At 41.2% G+C, this 21,031-nt stretch overlaps 1 protein-coding gene across 2 annotated transcripts in view; it reads left to right on the forward strand.

Annotated features, from left to right (window-relative positions):
- Nucleotides 1-21,031, forward strand: part of LOC149303723 (myocardin-like) — a 30,588-nt gene that overhangs the window by 5,992 nt on the left and 3,565 nt on the right. The window contains exons 2-12 of one of the 2 annotated variants that reach the window (XM_089480180.1): nucleotides 6,174-6,239; nucleotides 8,831-8,889; nucleotides 9,589-9,676; nucleotides 10,797-10,946; nucleotides 11,975-12,111; nucleotides 15,732-15,851; nucleotides 17,030-17,301; nucleotides 17,860-18,007; nucleotides 19,025-19,420; nucleotides 19,943-20,083; nucleotides 20,616-20,670. In XM_089480180.1, coding sequence (XP_089336306.1) covers nucleotides 6,174-6,239; nucleotides 8,831-8,889; nucleotides 9,589-9,676; nucleotides 10,797-10,946; nucleotides 11,975-12,111; nucleotides 15,732-15,851; nucleotides 17,030-17,301; nucleotides 17,860-18,007; nucleotides 19,025-19,420; nucleotides 19,943-20,083; nucleotides 20,616-20,670 — 1,632 coding nt within the window. The remainder of the gene's footprint in view (nucleotides 1-6,173; nucleotides 6,240-8,830; nucleotides 8,890-9,588; nucleotides 9,677-10,796; nucleotides 10,947-11,974; nucleotides 12,112-15,731; nucleotides 15,852-17,029; nucleotides 17,302-17,859; nucleotides 18,008-19,024; nucleotides 19,421-19,942; nucleotides 20,084-20,615; nucleotides 20,671-21,031) is intronic. The other variant, XM_089480181.1, reaches the window with a different exon arrangement.

A 21,031-nucleotide genomic window follows, 5' to 3' on the forward strand; every position in this document is an offset into this window, starting at 1 on the left:
AAGAACACTTCACTAGGTATCTGTAGCTCCTCTCGCGTAATGCTATGGTCGAGGCCTGGAAGATGTTGACCACAGAGTTGCACTGGAGGACCTAGAGATTCCTAGAGAGGTGTTCTCTCAGTGTTTTTGTTATTTGCATTTTTTTCACATTCATAGGGGTCCTGTGCCCCTAACCCCAGCAAATGTGGAGGGACAAGTGTAGTCATGTTTCCTCCCCCAAAATTAATTGGAACTGTAGTTTTTCTAAATGTGCTAAGAATTTCTTATTTCTTGACCTCTGCAGAAAGTGGATATTCCAAAGAAAATGATACATTATTACCTGCTAAATTCATTTGATGTATAAGGATTTAGTTACTTGGGAATGAAAGATTCCCAATTACATAATTAAGTAAGAAGGTTGCAAATTTTGCTCTGGTTACTGCCAAAATCAAGGCCACTCATGCAAACCGCACCTGTTCCTCCATAAATGTGCATCAATGACACACCGTTCCATTCTGTCCCAAGCATGTTGTTTTCCATCAGGGAGCAAAAATTCATGTCATTGAATCAGCCAAACGCATTTTAAGTCTGCCAAGGGGACACACTTGATCCTTTAGAATCCAGTCTGTAAGGCTGAAGGTCCACCTGTTGTATTGCCAGGGGATCACATGGCTTAACCCATTTATGTTGGTGTCATAGCTGCCCTGTATCACAGATATTACACCAATGCACTAATATATTTCTTCAATTTGTATGCTTTCACAAAGAACTATTCTATACCTACATTGTTCCACCATAATTTATGCATTAGCTAAGTTTTTTAATCAGCTAACATGGCTAGCCAGTGTCCAATTGGACAGCAACCCTGAAATATGTGGTTGCCAGAACCCTTTGAATGATATGCTGTCTTACATTTCAATTTAAAATGGAAGAATAAGATTTTCTGATTAAAAAGGGCCTAGGCTAATTGAAAGACCATATCTTCCAATGTGAGCCTGCCCAGGTTTGAAGACCCTGTGGGGTAGACTTTCTCTCAGTTCCACCACCATCACAGGTACGTTTGATAAGAATATGGGAGACAGCTTTCTTTGTGGTTGCTCCCAGACTGTGGATTTCCTTGCCAAGGGAAGCTGGGTTAGTCCCCTCTCAGCTTTTTTTCCACCATTTACTCAGGCCTTTGACTGTCAACTGTCTGAGGCAGAAGGTGTTATAAGTGATATTTTTATCATTTTAATGGCCTTTTAAAAACTGTTTTTAATTAATGTTTTTAATGATGTTTTTTGTATTATCTAACTTTTGTATTATCCATTGTTTTAATTGTATTTTAATATTCATATTATCTACCCTGAGCCCCATATGGAGAGAAAGGCAGGATTAAAAATAGGTAGGTAGATAGTTAACTAGATAGATAGATAGATAGATAGATAGATAGATAATTACACTTAGAAGACTCAGGGAAGCACACTTCTCCTTTAAATCACCCCTCCACCCTTAGCTACACTGCTACACTTTGCTTTGACCAAAAATGAAGGTTTTAGGAAACTGAGACTGGATTTTCATTGTTTGGAATTCATTAAGGCAATTGCAAATGCATAACCTAGAGTCAGGTATTCATAGCTGCTTTGTACCAATGATCTCTGCATATTCAGTGCTTTAGGGATTTACTGCTTGAGGGAATACAAAAGCACCATGAAAGTCCTCCTCCCCATCCCCATGTACTAGGCAGCAGCCTCTGCTGATCCACAGGGTTCTGTTCCCCTGTTACTTAGGAAGCATCTGGTTCCTTTTGCTGCACATCCCCTTGCGTAAATGATCTGTGGCACAAGGAAAAATTGCAACAAGGGCCCTGCTTTTGCCTATTGCAACAGAGATCACTCACAGGAGGAAGGAGAATGTCATTCACCTGCTGCCCAATCAACAGGGAAACAGATCCTTGTAGACTGCAGCAGCAGCTGCCTCATAAGTGTAGATTGTAGGAGGTTGGGCCAGGAGTCACTATGTAGCTTTGTAATTATGTTGATTATGTTGCTAAGTAGTTGATAGGGAATACTGACCATCCACTTTTGATTCAGAGAGGTGATGTATCCCATGACAGGTCCAGGGAAATTATATGCTGCGTTTATTGATCTAAAAGCGGCATTTGATCTTATTCATCGACCTACACTTTGGAGTAAATTGGATAGTTTAAGTATAGATTCAAGACTCCTGTTTTTGTTGAGCCAAATTCATACCAACAATCGCTGTAGGGTAAAATTTACTGAAAGTGGTCATTTAACGGACCCAATCTATTCAGGAATAAGAGTAAGGCAAGGCTGTGTCCTAGCTCCTCATCTATTTAATTTATTTGTAGCAGATCTTCCAAATTTCATGTCATCGGTTGACACCCATCCTCCTATGTTAGGAAATCGCCCACTTTTAGTGTTACAATATGCTGATGACACTGTATTATTGTCGCGGACTCAGGTGGGCTTAAAGAGAGCCCTGAATCGATTTAGTGAATATTGTGTTAGGTTTCACCTACAGATTAATGTTAACAAATCAAAGGTCATGGTATTTTCAAAAGGATTCACTCCAAGGAAATGGAAGATGAATAATCAATCTATAGAACAGGTAAAAATGTATACATATTTGGGAGTTCTATTCCATTACAATGGTCTTTGGGTAAAGCAGAGAGAAAAGGTTATACATTCTGGGAAAAGAGCGTTGGCAATGTTACAATCCTTTTATTATAAGAAGGGAAATCAAGATGTCCTTGCAGCCTTGAAAATCTATAAAACCAAAATTAGACCTCAAATATTATATAGTATATCTGTATGGGTAACAGCTTTCAATAAGGAGGTTGAAAATTTACAATCTTGGTTTTGTAGGAAATTGCTATCTATTCCGCCATGTGTTCATTATTTAACGCTATATGACGAGCTTGGTTTGGTTACACTTGAGACCACTGCCTGGTTGATGGCATATAAATATTGGCTTAAAATTCATTATAGACCAAATAGATCTAGTTTAATTGGGTTTCTTTTATCTGATAATTATTATACTAGTTGGTCAAAAGCCTTTGAAGACAATCTAAAATTAAAGGGTTTAAATCTGGACTCTTTACTCCTTTTGACGGAGCACGAGTGCTTCAAGACAATTAAGGATTGTTTGCTGAGTTGGGAACATAAGGAAATTTATTCTACCTCTCCCAGAGTATGCTCCCCTTTTGTATTTGGCATTCCCCCCTGTTGTGGTGAGATACCAAAATATTTTCAATCGTTGTCCCTTCAGGCTGCGAGGAAAACCTTCCTTTTTGCAAGGCTGAACATCCATCCGTCATGTGTTACTAAGGGGAGATATATGAAAATTCCATTTGTCAATCGTCTTTGTATATGTGAGGCAGTTCCAGACACCCTCCAACATATTGCTTTTCTTTGCCCACGATATCAAAAACCGAGAAAGAATTTGATAAAGAAACTAATGGAAATGAAACTCTGTGTAATGGATATAACTTTAGTGCATTTATTGGAGGATTGTAATGAGCAGATTACACGAGTGATGGCAAATTTTCTAATGGAGGCAACAAAAATTTGGTATAAATTGAACAACTGTAATCCATAGAATTACATGTTATACGGACGGAATTTTATAGTATTTATGTTAATAATTTTAGTTTAAAATTTTAACTTTGTATGATGTTTTTTTTTATTGAGATGCCTAATAAAGGTTATGGTATGGTATGGTATGGTATGACAGGTCCAGAGGGGGGACATAATATCCTGAACCATTATAGCGGCCCACCAGAGGTGTAGTCAGGCTGATTGGTAAAGGCTAAGGTCTTGGGCCACCAGCCAGTCTGGGCCCAAATGTTACCTGTTGTGTGCAAAAGTGTTTGGACTCAATTAATTCAGCAAAGGGGAGAGAAGAGCACAGAATCTTGCTTTTCCCAGTAGGCTCAGGCAAAAGAAAACCACTGCACCCCTCCTAGTTTGTGTGTTCTTCCTTTGAGTTCTTTGTTATTCATAACTTTTGTCATGGTGACCACACTCTGATGTTGCTTGGCCACATGTGTCCTGATTTTAATCTGTGAAATGTTTGAGGCTGTGACATCACAAGAAACTTAATCTCTTGGTTCCACCTCATACTGCTGTTCTTGTATTGCTGCATTTACCTCTCCCAGATAATTGGTGTTAATCATTTATTGGCCAAAATAGATGCAGCCCCTAGTTTCTTCAGCACCGATTTGAACCAAACGTGCTGGACGATGTTCACTGTGCATTCATTTATTTTTTAAGATATAAATTTCCAGTCTAATTTTGTGCAACATTGATTCCAGCTGTTCAGTTCTCCCTCTCCAATTCTGTTGTATACCTAGCAAATACAACATAGTCATTGCCAAGAGCTAATTGCCTTTGTTGTTTACTGTTGGTGTAGGCTCCATACTCCCAGTTTAATTTATTGAACAGCAATCCCAGAACTGGAGGGAATAGTTTCAGGGAAACTGTATTGCTTTCTTCACTCCATTGCAACCCTAGATGCAGCCAAGATCCCTGAACTGTGTGGTCTCTGTAGTACAGTTTTCTCTTAGTTTCTTCAAGCAAGTAAGCATATATTTAGTTAATTCCATTCCAGTTTCATTCAGTACATTGCAGATAACACTGAATTCAGTGGAATCAAATGTAGTGCTACCTCTCGTCATTCTCTCAGATGCTTCTCATCCTGAATTAATTCCTGAGTCCCAGGATAAGAGTGTCTGTGGATCTTCTGGATCCAAAGCCCTTCCATTCCCAAGGTTGGAAAAGTTAGATTTTTACTATAGTCCTTAGCCTGCTATAAAAATGGTCATGCTGGATAGGGATTGTGTGAAATGTAAAAATACTAACTTTTTCATATTCTATATCAGACCCATGTTCTGCATTGCCCAAATGTTCTTTATTTCTTTCATTGTCTGTTTTTAGAATGTAAGTAAGATATTTGGGGACAGCAATAATTTGCTTGCAAAGTACTATGTGTTCTGTGACACAGTGTATATATGGTAAATAAAAACTAACAAAGGTGAAGAAAGCATTAAGCATATTTCAGCTAGTTGCTGGACAGAGTGTACATTGGCAGCTGTTGAGAATATTAAATGGACACCATCCTGTACCTTTGATATCTTTTACTATCAGTGTAAGAACTATTAGAAGGGTACAGGCAGTTTTAGGTAGCCTGGCAATTCCCCCCCCTCCCCCCCCCAGAATATTCCCCTTGATCCCAATGGTAGAAAATTATGTTGGGTACCTAAGATCCTGGCAGACATAGCTAGTGGGCACAGCCTTCAAGAAAACTGGGGCTTTGGACCCAACATAAAAATTAGCTTTATTAGTTGCAGACTCAGGTAGCTGAGGGGTTTAATTTTCAGGGGAAGGGAAGGGCTTTCGATCTAGGGATCCTCTTGAATCATCTGTTTCAATGTCGGTCTAGAACACACATTTACACCAGTGAAACTTGAGCCTCTGGAGTAGAGCAGCACCCTGCCAAATGGAGCATAGATTCTGCCATATCCTAACCTCTTCTGAGCAGTTTTTATAAGTTTGCTGGTGTTGCACAGCTTAGCTTTTGCCTTTAAAAAGTCAAATAATGATCAGCAAATTCAGTTGATTTCAGTTTTGATATATGATAGTTATGAGCTTCTTCTGTGAACATTCAGAAAACAATGTTTTTGATTTCAGTTTTCTTTCCTTGTAATGCAGGTGCATGTGTAGCAATAGGTGCATATGCAGTGATGCGAGCATGTATCTTTTGATATGGCTCCCTGGGAATTGTATTCACCATCATCAGTTGTAGTGGGAAGCCATTTGGAATCACAGCAACAGTTTAATCTGGATAGTTTATTATCAAAGATTACTTTGTGAATATGCCTGTGAAAGATTAGAATTTAGGCAGCTACTCTGCTTGACTAAGCATTCACAAAACCTCAAAAATCTTGTTTTATTTTCCAAGCTAGTGAAGACATTCTGGGGAAAATAGTGCTTAATTCACAACACAATATTTAATAAATATTTCTAACCTCCCTGTATCAGTAGATCTCAGGACAGGGTATGGTTTTTAAAATAATTAAAATAATGTTAAAATAATCTGAGATCACTAAAACACTTTTTAAAAAATTCAAAACACTTTTAATTATCTCAGATAAACTGGTGATCATTGTGCATATCCTTGCCACCTCTCCACAGTACTCCAGCTGCGAATGCAACACCGGCGGTCCCAGGAGCAGCTCTCTGAGCGCCACTTAATTCCAGGTGAGTGCAGCCAAAGTAAATGGAGTCATGTTTTGCAAAAAGGATGCCAACATGGATTCAGGAGACTGGTGGATGCCCGAGGAAGGTCAGTCTTATCACTACAAGGTAAGGTTGCCACCTTTTAAAAATGCCCCTTCAAAAATAGAATCACCATTTTGCTATGACATTATATTTAATGGGACTTGAGCATCCATGGATTTCGTTATCCACGGGGGATCTTGGAACCAAACCCCAGCAGATAACAAGGGTCCACTGTATACATTTAAAATTAAAAGGACAACACATAATTATGTAAAAATACAGTCGGCCTTCTGCATCCACAGATTCTGTATCCACAGATTCAACCCTCCACAGCTTGAAAATATATATATTTTATAAATCAAAAAATAAATGGCCCACTGTACATATGTAATACATATAATTTTAATCTTTGTATACCACTTAAAGCCTATACATATCAACATGCAATTGAACTTGTAATGCAGAAATTTCTGGCGCTGAGAATCTCATTCCATTTGCAGGCCAGAAAAGAAAATTATGGGAACTAGGTTCAAGGGTGTTTTTTTTAATATTCTGGTCAGGAGAAAAGTGGAGTTGTTGAAGGACAAGAGAGATGGCCATTAAAGGAGTTTATCAGACAGTGGGAAAATCACTGAAGAAAAAGGCATACTCCTGGCAAAGTTGTGCAATCGCACTAAAGATTTTCAGATGATGTCATGCTTATCCGTGAAGATCCAGGAATGCTCCAGCAACAAACCATTTCCAGGACTTCCCTGTGAATGGTTTGTTGCTGGACCATTCTTGGATCTTCATGGGCTAAGTCCTGGATAAGTGCAATGTCATCTGAAAATCTACAGCACAGCTGCCAGACTTTTACTCTGGGCTCCCCCCCCCCCGGTCTGATCATCCCCGAAGACATATCCTGCAAGCCAGCTAGAAGCAGTTCTGAGTGGATTTACACAAATTTAATATTGGAAATTGTGAGGTGATTTTTCCTCTTCTTTTTTCCCCTTTTAAATCCAAACAGTGGATTTCTGAATTGTTGAATTCTATATCAAATTGTATGTTGGTGTTCCTAAAATTTATCTCCTTATGGAAATCCATGAAATCACTTGCACTGCCACTCCAAATGTATGTTTAAAAATCATCTAAAAATCTGAACCAACATATCAGTTTTCTTTGAACCCAGTTGAAGGACAAGTGATCTCACTTTCAACCTTCTCTTTGTATAAATTGGCCTCCTCTGTGGCCACATAAGGCATCCCATGGCCGCTCCTCTCATCTGCCAGTAAAGGTTTTCTCAAACTTAAGGTAGTTTTCTCAGACTTAAGGCTATTTCAGCCAGAGAGTGTAGGGAATGAGAAAGAGGATGTCTCATTTATCTCCTGTCTAAAGTTTGTTCTATAATGACTGAAGCTTCCTCTTATGATATACTGGTACAGTATAAAGAGATTAAACATCCATCGTAGCTAGCAAATCTCCCTCCTCTAACCTCAGAGATGTTACTTTATTAATATAATCTGCAGTCTTGTATATAAAATGAAATTTTGGGTACAAAAGTTTTTTGTGAAGGAAAAAAAAGGCCACAAATTGAGCAAGCAGTTCTAAGACTGTGAGAGCCTTGCCGCATTTGAAAAGAAAAATGAAAGCTAGTGAAACAGAAGTGGCTCCTGGCTTACCTTCCTACATGTCTGTAGAGCACTTCCATTCTTCTGCCAAGGAAAACCATTGTAAACACATGTCTTTTGTCCTGTAGGAAAAAATCTGTCTGGCAAAAGGCATATGCTTACCACCAGCTCCTTCTGGAAGGAGAACGGAAGTAATACAATGTTGTGCGGGAAAATAAGCCAGAAGCCGCTTCTGTTTTGCTGGCTTTCATTTTTCTTTTTCTTTTCAAATGCGATAAGACTCTGAGCTGCATCCTGATACAATTGGGTGCCATAGAGGGGGAATTAGTCCTTTATATATTTTTGTAGTACATAAAATATAGGTGTTGTAGGCTTAGATAACTATTATAGCTGGGAGGAGAGGGCATAAATCAGGAGGGGAGTTCTAAAACTCATTTTTGCATCTGAAGATGTAGTCTGCTGACAGCCAGATCATGTCACGCTTTTGCTTCTATTTGGAAGAAGTTTTCAACTGGTTTCTAGAAAGTTCAGAACATTTTTTTTACTTATGCAAGGCTTACCTGACCTGGCTGTTTCATTTAATTTCATGTGTATGTATGTATGTATTGTTAATTTTGGGTTAAAATTTTGCTGAACCATGTTGAATTACAGTATTCCCTCAATTCTCACAGACTTGGAATCCACGTCCCTTGACTATCCGAGGGAGGCAAATTGGGGGTTAAAATGGGGCGCATGCCCATCCCACACGAAAACAAAGGGAGGACTGTACTCTTTCTTTTTTGCAGTGCAGGAAACTAACAGTATTCTTTCTGTGTTATTGCTGCCTCTGGTACTATATTTTCCATGAAAGAAGTCATGCCCAGGAACAAATCAACTTAGTTAACTGAGGTATACCAGTTCACAAAAGACGAAACATTTCTTCCAGTGGTTGTACTAACCTGTTTCTCTTTATTGATTCTCCAGCGTTCAACAAGCCCCTTGCAACTTTTCCGCAGCCCAATGGGACACAAGGCCAGAACAGAGTGAGTAGCAGTGTGATCTGAGTATTCCAGTAATATATGAGACATGGCTAGGGCTAGGGCAAACTATTGACCACTATGAAAGACTGTGTTTAACTGAGCGCCATCTTGCGCATCAGCCCCCACCTTTGAGTGCTGGATCACCAGGGCTAAATATGTGTACGTTTTTTTTTTCCAGCCTTGCCCCTTCCTCACTGCCAAATCATTTAGGATGACCTTTTCCAGAAGATGTCAGCACTTGGGCATGCGTTTTTGGCGGGAGGCAGCTTTCGCCCTTTCACAGCTCTGCTACTTGTGATCCTATTAAGTGGAAATGTAAGGGAAAGAACCCAAGACCTCCTGCTTTTACAGCATGTATTGTACCACTAAATAGCTTTCATTTTAGACTCTGTTGTTGAAACCTGTCTGTGGCTTGATAGGATGAAAGATGAATTAGCATTCTGGTAGAATTAAGCGTAGCCACGTTAGTCTGGAATATCAGTATGCAAAGGGATCTTGTAGCACTTTTGAGACTAACTGAACAAAAGAAGTTTCATAGAGGACGTAGACCAAGGCTAGCATTTTTGTAGCTCTTGTTTCAGTCAAGATCCCTGTGCAAGACTTTGGCACTTGGGTTTGTCTGTTACCTTCTGAGAGTCTGAGATGGATGGCTTGATTGACTACACGCATTTCTAAGAATGCAATTCTTTTGCTTTTGCTTAGGCCAATGACATTGCAAAGCTGAAAGCTGATTGCAAAGCGTCACCTCGGCCCCATAAAACCAGCATTACCAAGGCTCAGCCTGTAGAAGGTAGGGAACAACATTCTATCCTATTTGCCATTGTCAATCCTACACTATTCACTGAAGTTTTATTATTGGGCTCCCTAGTTTTATATCACCTCATCAATTCAAGTTTCAAAAGATTTAAGACTGTCAGAGTGCATTGTCTTTCATTAGTCTTTTAATTCAAGCCCTCTGTATAAACTCAAGCATCCTGACTCTTTGGCATTTGGGGTTGTGCCAAAAGTTCTAGATGAGACTCTTCCATAGAACCTGAAAAGCTTCCTGTTTTAAAATATGATTCTCAGGCTGGTTGAGGATTATAGTACTGATTATAGATGCCCCTAGCTCCTGCTTTTTCATCCAATCCATAGAGGTGGGGTGAGGTGAGAGGGAATAAAGAAAGAATTCTACAGTCTTTTGGATCTAGATCATTCCTGTTACTTTGAAAACTGCTGGCCAATTTTCCTGCCTTTTTCAAACCTGGGTGTGCTAAATCCAGTGTTTATTTCAGGAATGTTCAAAATCCACAGAGCTAAATCTCACTCCCAAGTGTTAACTTCAAAGAATCCCTTGCCATCTAGGAACAGTCATCTTTCAAAGGGATTATACTCCTGGATGAGAGCTCCATCCCATGAAACAAAACCTTCATGGTTAAGGTAACAGCTGTCAAATTAACAGATGCTATGAACAAATGTTTTATCCCAAATTTGCACTACAAGTCCAAGGAGCCCTAGCAAACAATTTTGTTCGGGATTCTGGGAATTTTGGTTCAAGAAGTAACTTTTCTCCACTTTGTGACTGATTTCCAGCTGCTAAGGTAATTTGTGATCTCCCTTAATGTAACCCTGAATCCTACTGTAGTTTGTGCTAACTACAGTAGACCCAGTGAAACTTGAAGTGTTGAATAATATATCAGTAGGTTGCTCCATTGAATCAGTCGTTGAATACTGACCAAACACATAGATAAATCCCTTGATTCAAAAGGTCTTCAATGGTTGAGATTAACCATTTAAATTTCAGATCCAAGTTGGCTATTTGTTGGATCAAGCTTGCCAGATCTCCAGTCTACCTGAACAAGGCTGTTCTTATATTCTTTTTTGTGCTTCCCATGAACCCTCAATCTTCTTTTCTCCTTTTTCCTCTCCAGTGCCTCCAGGGCAGCCTTCTGAATTGCAGGACAAAAAAGCTCGCCTGGCCGAAGACCTGAGCGAGAAGATCCTACACCGGCCAGGACCACTTGAGCTGGTGAAGAAGAACATCCTCCCCTTGGATCCAGGCATCAAGGATGTTGTGATCGGTAATGCCTGAGGTGGATGCTGGAAGGCTCCAGCTGCAAGTGGGTGGGAATACTCCCTCTCTGTGGGATAGAAAAAAGCATGTTTGGGAAGTGGGGGGAATTGGACTGGATGTATAGAGACCAGGTCCAAACGGGACCCTCGGGAAATACCTTGGGTTCCTAATTTTCTGGTAGGAGCCATCATAACAGTGGCCTTTCTCAATTGGGCATCCTTCTGCCAAGATCCTACATCAAGTTGGAGGCGAATAAGCATCCATCTGTGCAGTTCCATATTTACCCCCGATGTATGGGATTTTTTGGATGTAGTGCAGTGGACCATCCTCTAACCCTTTGAGTACTTTGAAAGATGGACTTCATGAGTGACAGTGATATATAGTTCATTTAATTCCAGATGGTTAACAGGAGAGCTGACTGTCATATTCATAAGGAATGGGATAATTCAATTTGTGTATATGTGTGTGTGTGTGTGTGTGTGTGTGTGTGTGTGTTGGTAGTTGTTGTTATGTGCCTTCTGTTCATGTTGACTTCAGTTTATGATAAGTCTGGCAAGATTTAGGCAGAGGAAATTTGTTGTTGTTTTCTTCTTAGGCTGAGAAAGTGTAACTGGCCCAAGGTTCCCCAATGGCTTTCCATGGCTGAATGAGGGATTTGAACCCTGGTCTCCCAGAGTCTTAGTCCAACACTCAAATCATTACATAATGCTGTCTCTCTCAAAAGAGAACAGAATTCAGAATCCTTCTCTGCAATGGGCGTTTCACATGGCATCTTTTTCAACTTGCCTTAGTACTAGAGCTTTGAGAAGTTATTTTTGCAGACTGGGATATTCCAGCCATGCAAGAGCAATACTGAGGCCTGAGAGAGACCCTAGAAAAGTGAGGCACGAGAGGAGTTGAATGAAGGAGTCTGAATGGTCAAACTCAGTACAAGCCAGCCTTCATATAGATAAAGGAAAACAGACAATGGGAAGAAGAAAGCATTGCCTTTCACAGGCACTGAAGTATTAACACTAGTCTCAATTCCATTTCCAGATGCAACTCCAGCTGCTCCCAGTTCCTTCATCTTTGAGGAAGACCTTAGTAGCTCATCTTCATCCTCTTCCCCATGCTTTGCTTTGTCTCCAGGAAGCACTCATGGGAACCCTTCTACCTCAGGGACAGCTTTTCCGGTAAGCAATTCACTATATATAGGTTGTGTGCTGAGGGAAATGAAGAGTACCCAAAAGGAGCAGGAAGAATCAATACAGAACAGCCCTTAACACAGGTGGCCTAATAGATTTCCAGGGATGTCATTATATTTTATATGAATAAAATATAATGCCCCCAAATTTTAAAATACATGCTCATTGCTTGACAGAGGCCTACACGCATTGACCAGCGATGGCTCCTGAGATTCAGCCAACTGTTCTTCAACTGTTCTTTTATATTTTACATATTTGAAGCAAAAGTCTCTCTAGCAGCATTTTTCTCATGCCTGTAGCTATGGCCCTCGGCCACAGAGTGATACAGCAAAGTGCATTGTCAAAACTATGGTGTAACTTCCCAAGAAAAGTATTGGAACAGCATTTGAATCCAGCTTTCATGTGTGGGTGTGTGTATGCCTTCAAGTCACCTGCTGACCTTGGTGAGCCCATGAATTTCATAGCATTTCCTTAAACAAGGAATACTCAGAAGTGGTTTTGCCAGTTCCTTTCTCTGAAATATAACCTATAGCATCTGGTATTTATTGGTGTTCCAATCCAAGTACTAACTGGAGCTGACCCTGCTTAGCTTCCAAGATCAGAAGGGATATTTAAGCCTATAGGACTGTAAATATTGGCGACGTCAAAGTCAACTTGATGGTAGTTAACAATAACTATACATATTGGAAAAGCAGAGCTATTCATTCCCTGCCCCAAATCGCTAGTACCCAACACACTGTTTTTGTTGCTTGTGTTTGGATATGCATCAATATAAAATAATTGGAGCTTAGTTACCCTAAAGGCACTAGATCCCATCTGATCTTGGAATCTAAGCAGGGTCAGCCCTGGGTAATACTTGAATGAGAGACTGCCAATGAATACCAGATACAGTAGGCTATATTTCAGAGGAAGGAACTAATATGACTATTTCTTGCATAAGAAAGCCCTATGAAACTCATGGGGTTGTCACTCATAAGGCGACAGGAGACTTATAATAGTTGTATGTATAGTTTTGCTGCCCTCTAAAGGCCATGTGAGATGTTGCAGGGCATAGAAGTAACAGCTTGTGAGTTTTGCAGGGGAAGAAACAAACCCCAACCCAAGTCATTTTGCTGCCTTGGTCAAAGGCCATGACAATATTCCATCTTCCCCAGATACCAACCAGATCTTTAACAATGATAATGGGACACTATCCTCATACCCCCACAGAGGAAAACCAAGACACATGAGACCAAGCAACATCAGAGTGTGATCAAGATGGCAAAAGTTATTAATGTGCTAAAAAGAGGATGCAGCAGTTTGCTTTTGCCTGAGCTTACAGGGAAAAGCAAGATTTCACCGCTCCTCCCTGCTGAGTTAGCTGAGTGCAAGCTACTTTGAACTTTGCAGCCATTGATGCAAACTGGGGACAAATAGGGAAAGTTAGAGGAGAAGAGAGAAGCTGGAACAGTTTAAAAGCAGATGAAAAATGGGATGGCAGAGGATTAGGTGGGACTGTCCCTACCAGACTAGGACAGTCGGGAAGGTAAGCACCTCCTACTGCATCCAAGAGCAGGGGTAGCACAAGAACTCCTCTCCCATTCTGTCTCTTCCAGGCCAAAATAAGGCTTTTGCTCTATTTTCTATATAACAAAACATAGACCAATAGGTAGGCAACTAGGCCAGCTCTTAGCTGATTATTGTGACATAAGAACTGTGATTAAGAAATTTGCAACCATGCATTGTGAATCACCCTGGATCCCATAGAGCAGGGGTAGGCAACCTGTGGCCCGCGGGCCGGATGCGGCCCGGCGAGGCCTTGGGACCGGCCCCAGCCCGGTCCTGCTGCCGATTGCCGCCGGGGCCTTTGGCCTCTCGCACGCAGGGGCAATTGTCTATAAAAGCCTCAGAAACATGCATTTATATTAACATTTTTTTAAAAATCAGCAAATTTTTTCGCGTGTCCTCCACTTTTTTTAAAAAGAGTGTCCACCATTTGAATTTTTTGTCCTACATTTGTCCCGGTTTATTTATTTATTTAATTTTTTTAAAAATTATTTAATTATTTATTTTTTGGCTTCGGACCCCCCCAGTTGTCTGAGGGACAGCAATCCGGCCCCCGGCTCAAAAAGGTTGCCTACCCCTGCCATAGAGGAAGAAAGGCAGAATATAAACTAAAAATAAAGTAACAGAAGCTGGCTAGAGGGGAAGTCTCATCATTTGGAAGTAACATTTTACAAGTATATATGTTACCTGTCACATATTACTTTGCAGGGCAAAAGTAAAGGTGGTGGCCAGGCAAAAATAATGAGGGTATAATGACACTTTTTAAAAAAATGTCATGATGTTAACTTACGTACATATGTGTGTAACAAGTAAAGTTCCCAAACTTTGCTCAGATGTCATTATGTGGGATTTTTGTGAGGTAGCAGGATTTTCTCCTATTGGCCATTTGCTCTCTTGAAGGGATTTCAAAGGAAATAAAACAAAAAAAGTTAGTCATTTATTTACTTTTTTAAGGTGTTATTTCTTAACAATTAACAATAACACTAACAGTTAAAAGGTCTCTTTAAAAGCTCTGGATTTCCTATATTCCTCTTATGACTGCAGTGGCATGTATGAGACCAATACAACCCAAAGCTAAACTCTGGTACTGTATCAGATGGCTGAGATGGAATGATAAAACTGTGTACTTCAAGAGACATTTACAGGTCACTCAGAGTCCAAATTTCTCCCCCCATCCTTGACTTTTTCCATCTTCATACAAGGCAGACTATCAAACTCGAGCTCAGTGGGGAGGGCAGAGAAGTCAGAGCTTGGATGTTGATTATAAAATAATATTGTTACCAAAAACTAATTATTTCTGTATGTAACTAGAGAGTAACAAAAGTTAGATTTCAAAATCCACCTGAATGAGTCAACATTCCCAAAATTGGATCTCCAGATGAGGTTGGAATTCTACTCCAAGAAATTGACATGGCCAAGGATTCTGCAGATCATAGTCTGGTAACATCTGAAGACCCATATACTGGGAATCATTTTTATTGTGTTCCTATCAGAGCTGCAAAACAACATTTTTGAGGGGAGTGCAGGATACAGAATCTGAGTTGTCATTCAAAGAAGTAATTTCCCCCAAGTTGTGGCTCTTATGTATTACAAGTTTTAAAGTTTGCTTTTTGTACCACTCAGTGAATGGTTGACCAATAAAGAAAATATGAAATAAATAAATAAACAAGCCCACCAAGGTGGGAAATAAGCAATTAAGATCAAGGAAGTGCAGTGCTGCTCTGTCTTGTCTCAGCAACTACATGCTACCTCCTTCCAAGACCTGTTTTTCCATACCACTGTTGTCTCATGCTCTTCCTCTTCAGGCCCACTGCTTCACAGCTTTCCCCTTCTCAAACATCTCTTAACTAAACTATGAATGGGAAATTTGGGCTTTCACTGCTAATGGAAAGAAGGATAGAGGTGCATGATGGCCAGTCTGAACTTCTGAAGGACAACTGGCAAGGGTTTTTAAAAAGAAGAAAGAAATAACTTTGGGCCCTGGATTAGAGAAAGACGGTTCAGGAGTTGAAACTGAGAGCTAATACACCTGGGTTCTATTTTCTTCCTTTTTCTCCTTACAGCTGGATATACCCCCAATGTTGGCAGATCAACAACCCCTTGGGTCATCATCCACCTCTGAGGCTGAATTCCCTCTCCAAGGGGGAAGCCCTCTTAACAAGCTTTCAACTTCACTCCTCAAGGTAGAGACAGATCTTTGACAGACCAGGGTTCTTTGGAAAGGGGTTTTGCCTGTGAACTAAGCATGAAAACAAATCTTCTTTGTTGTTTTTGGTGGAGAAAAGTATGGTTTAACTTTTGGGGGCTATTAATAAATAAGCTATTCCCTATTTCTGGGAACTGTGGTTCAAAAAAGTAACTTCCAGGCTCAGGTTGCAGGCATAATCCTGGGAGACTCTCTATTCCAAAAGTCCTGGATACCAGGTGCTCATTCTGAATGGGTTAGATTAAGGGACAATCTTTACTGGTGGTGGCAGGAAATGTTTGGTTTTCCAGATATTTTGGGTTGTGGTTTCCATCGTCTCTTAGCATTGGCCATGTGGACTTGGGATTCTGGAAGTTGAAGTATAAAACTTCTGGAAGGCCAAAGGCTCTCCAGTTCCCACATTACTAGACCCCATTGACTCTAAGGCAGAATTAGGGAATGTGTGGTTCTCCAGCATACCCCAGAGGAAAACCTAGGAGGGAAAGCTGGTTTTGACCTCTTCTTCTGTTGCTAATCTTTGGTGCAACAGTAAGAGCTGGAGGCAGCTCTTGGCACTGGCAGCTGATGGCTCCAATATCATTGGAGCAGTGACTCTGCTATAGGTTTTAGTCCAGCCTTGTTGGCAGTCAGTACCTTGGATAGCTCTTTACAGTTCAGACCTAAACCCAGAGTGGAAATACCACCATTAGAAACATTATAATAGGCAAAGCAATTGGGGACTTTAGCTCTTAGAATACCCCAGTAGTCATGCTAATTGGCTTATTCTGGTAGTTGTAGGCAAAAAGAAGTAATTTTTGTAAGCTCTGTTTCTTGTACTCTTCCCTCACCTGCTAACCATTAAAATTGTTCTATGCTGAAGGCTCAAATGACCTAACAAGAAAAAAGGGAGTGGTGATCATACTTAGTTCTTGGCAGTGCTGATGAAACTCCAGTTCTCAGGTGTTTTGAATATAAGGCCCCAAAAGTCCCAGCCCGCTTAGTCAATGGACAGGAATTCTGACAACATCAGGAGAACTAAAGACTGAGAATCACTGTTCTTGACTCTCTCTGCTTTAACCACTGTGAATCACTGCCTTCTTAGAGTTGTCCATTTGCCTCTTCTATTCAGACATTTAGATTGACTTCCCTTCTTTCTTCTACCCCCTTTACTCCAAGCCCCCTCCCAAGGTTCCCGAGGTCAAGAAACCTCCACGGCCTAAGAAAGCAAAGGAGCCACGGCCCAAAGTGAAGAAGCTGAAGTACCACCAGTACATGCCACCTGACCAGAAGGGGGAGCAGGCGCCTGTGCCCATGGATGCTGCCTATGCCCGTCTCCTGCAACAGCAGCAGGTCTTCTTGCAGCTCCAGATTTTGAACCAGCAGCAGCAGCCCACGCCAACCTCACCAACCACTTTCTGCGTTCAAGCCCTGCACACTGTCCCAGTCAGGTATGACTCTTGACTTTCCGGTAGAAGCTTCACAAGTTCTATTTGTAGTGCATTGACCAGGAGAACTGCTGAATAAACATGCCGAGGCTACCAATAGAGTCACTCAAGAACTTGGAAAAGTAAGGGAATTTTTTGGACTGCAGAGTCATTTTTTGGACTTACGATTACTGGAATCCCTGAGCCAGCATGGCCAATGGCCATATTGATTGGGGGATTCTGGGAGTGTACTCCAAAAATAACTTTCCTAAAACATCAGTGTTACCTGGTGGTTTCCCTGGTGTTTTGTCAGAGAAAGTGGTCAGACTGTGTTACAGAGAGTCAGGATGGTGTATTGTTTATTTTTCTATCTTTATGGTACCCATATTCCAACTTTTCCTCCCAAGAGCTCAGCAGAAGCATTCGTGGTTTCCTCCTTTCTAATTTCCTAATTTTTCTGGCAAATTAGCCTGAGAAGTAGTAACTGAGCCAAGATCACCCAGACAGCATCATGACTCAAAGAAAAAATCAAATGCCTTTCTCTCTCTCTCTCTTAATATTTCCTTCTCTTTTTTTGCTTAGCAGTGCTCCAGAGCAGGTCCTGAGCTTTCCTGGGACACTCGCTCCACCAAGTGGGCTTCCTCAGCTCCCTCTTCCCTCTCCGACTACACCAACCTCCCCTTCACCTCCCAAACCGGAACTGCTTCCTGCCAACTTGGAAGAACTAACGGTAAGTTTGGAAACTGTAATTGCCAACTGCCATCTGAAACCACATCCTCTCTCTACTGCACCCATGCATGCTCCCAAATGCCAGATGGATTGAAATTAAATACACACACACACACACACACACACACACACACACTGAATAAAAGCTACAGAAAATAAAAATTGAATAACACAATTAACAACAGACTACACAATCACTACAAACAACAAAATCTATAATGAACAGAATAGAAAACAAAAAAGATGACTTCCAATTATCTCTTCTGTACTCTTCTCACCTATTAGTTACACTTCGTCTATATTTTAATTGATATTAATTGATAAAACTAGCAATCATTAAATCACCTTCATTCTTTTTCAAAAAGTCAATTGGCAATTTCTAATCTCTCCAAAACCTTATGAATGAATTTTCTTTAAATCAAAATGGACAATTTGTCCATCTCCACTGAATCCTTCAGCTTAGACAACTAATCTTCTTTTGTAGGAATTATGTCCTTTTCCCATTTCTGAACATATAGTAATCTTGCCACTGTCCCTATTACTAAAATCCACATTCACCTTGATCATATCACACCATAAACACCTATGCCATTTGAATCTTAAATCATGTCCTTACACATTCTGGAGCTATACTAAACAACATGCGACAAAGTATAAAGTCAAATTTGGTAGGCCAAAAGCACCTCATTGGGACTAAAATTCATCTGTTGGATTCTACTGGGCAGTGGGTGCCCCATATGCAACCCCATCATTCTACCTAGCACAGATATGTTGACTGGGATGGTAGGAGTTGTTATAAGCCAACATATAGGGAGGCTGCTACCCTGTGAGACATGCACATGCTATTGTGTTGTCATGGGCCCTTTTACATACAACTCATCATATGGTTGGCATTTCAGAGATTAGGGAAATGCTTGATCTTTTCACTGTTTGGGGAAATAGACTGTGTAACAGTATGAATAAATACGGTATACTATTTTATGGTGTAAAACCTTGTGGCCACTCATCTGATTCCTAGGTCTCCGAACTCCGTCAGCAGCTCCGTAAGCGGGGCCTCCCTGTTTCTGGCACCAAGCCAGCCCTGCTCAAACGCCTCAAGCCTTACCAGGTTGTCCGGGCCAAGCCTCCACCTGTCCCGCTCTCTACCAACAACCGCTTGGCTCCCTCTGACCTGGAAGAGGAGGCCCAGGCCTTGCGGGAGAAGCAGCAGGTGGCCCAGAACCTGGCGCTGAAGCTCCACCGGGAGCAGAAGCATCATGATGATGATCTCCGTGTGGAGCTGGAGATGCACAAGCGGATCAAGAACCGCCGCAAAGGCACACTGCCATCTCCCAACCAGCCGGAGGCTCCCCCACCGTACATCCCCCAGCGAGAATGCACCAAGGAGGGAGGAGGCAGGGATGATGGTTTCATGGTGAGCAAGCTGGCTTTCCTTGGCTAACCTAAAAGAGAGTGAGATCCTCTGATGTGACAAGGGGAAAGTGAGGGAGTTAGTCTTCGGTTGTCCTTGTACAGAGTGCTCTGATTCTCACCATTTGGCCTTTCAAGTGTTTTGGGACATCAGCTATCAGAATCTCTGACCATTAGCCATGCCATGGTTTGGGGAGTTTCAGTCTGAAATATCTGTAGAGGCAAAAGTTGAAAACCACTACCTAATGGATTGATTCATAGTGTTCTAAGTCTGGTCTGCCTAACATTTTGGATGGGTGCTCAGTTATAAAAATCTAAGAACTTCTGAGCAGATCCAGTTTTCTTCTGAGGGTTGGTATTTTTAACCGTATGTGTGGCCACTGGAGGATCCCGGGAACAGAAAAGTAGCCCCTGAAGTGCCACAATTGCCCACACTTCCATTTAAAACTAGAGAAAGGGCTTTTTGCCTGGAACAGAAAGAAGAAATCAGGCTCAGCTCTTTATGTTTCTTCCATCTTCTGACCAGGTTTTGTGCCCTCCATCCTGTGAGCCCATTAATTCTGATATGGAGCTGCCCCTTGAAATCACAGCCAGCCCCGCTGATCTCACCCCAGCAGGAACCCGTTCCCTTGAGGAGGAGCTCCAAGAAGCCATCCAGAAAGCTCAGGTAACATGGAGTGGGGCAGAGGGAGCAGCCATCATCAGCATTCCACCCTCAACGCCTTATCACTCTGTTTACTGGTGGCTGCTTTTGCTTTGCCCATATTAATGAGAACTGTGGCTTCAGTTCAGCAGACCTCTCAATGCTCATTAATCTATTTGTTCTCACCAAGCAAGGGAGAATGAAAGGGAGCAGGAATGTGGGCAACTCTGGAACCATCTGTTTGAATATTTCCAAACTACAAAGTCCCTCTGCTCTTTCTCAGACATACCTCTGCTCCTAAGGAGCCATCTTCCTTTCTTGCCCTCAACTCTGTTTTTAGGAGGGGATGATTATTCTTCTCTTGATAGCAGACAAAAGCCCAGTGCTTAGAGAGCAGCTGAGGTAGCTTTCAGCCTTAGCTGGAGTGTCTATATTACATGCATACAAGGGAGCCCTTTACAAAAGAAAACCCTACTTGTCTCAGAGCTGGATGAATAATTGGGTTGAATGAGAGATCTTTTTAACATAAGTTCTTCCTTATCTTCTCTTTGTGCAGCTGGTACCAAGTCAATCAATTGAAGACATCTTGGAAGAACCATTGATGTGTACAGGTGAGAAAATAGTTCCAGTAGCCTTGCTAACCACTAGAGTGCAGCTTTCAACCAAGACTGTGTGAACAAGGAATTTACCAGCAGGAGCAGAGATGGGGCAAGATGAAATTTATCTAAAGCAGATCTGAGAAACTTATGAGATGTTGCTGGACTACAAATCTGGTCATTCCTCACTGTTCATTTGCTGTTCTAGCTAAGGCTTATGGAAGTTGTCTTCCAACAAGTAGAGGGCCACACTTTACTGTTAACTCCTTTTCTAAAGTATGATTTCTTGGATCTCAAGTCTCCTTCAGAATTAGATTTTCTCTACAGTACTTGCAATATGGTCCCTAATAGTAGGGAAGTAGGGTATGGTTGTTGG

Source organism: Sceloporus occidentalis, unplaced genomic scaffold (genome assembly GCF_023333645.1).
Source record: "Sceloporus occidentalis isolate IW3139 unplaced genomic scaffold, rSceOcc1.0.p SCAF_14, whole genome shotgun sequence".
Classification (NCBI taxonomy): domain Eukaryota; kingdom Metazoa; phylum Chordata; class Lepidosauria; order Squamata; family Phrynosomatidae; genus Sceloporus; species Sceloporus occidentalis.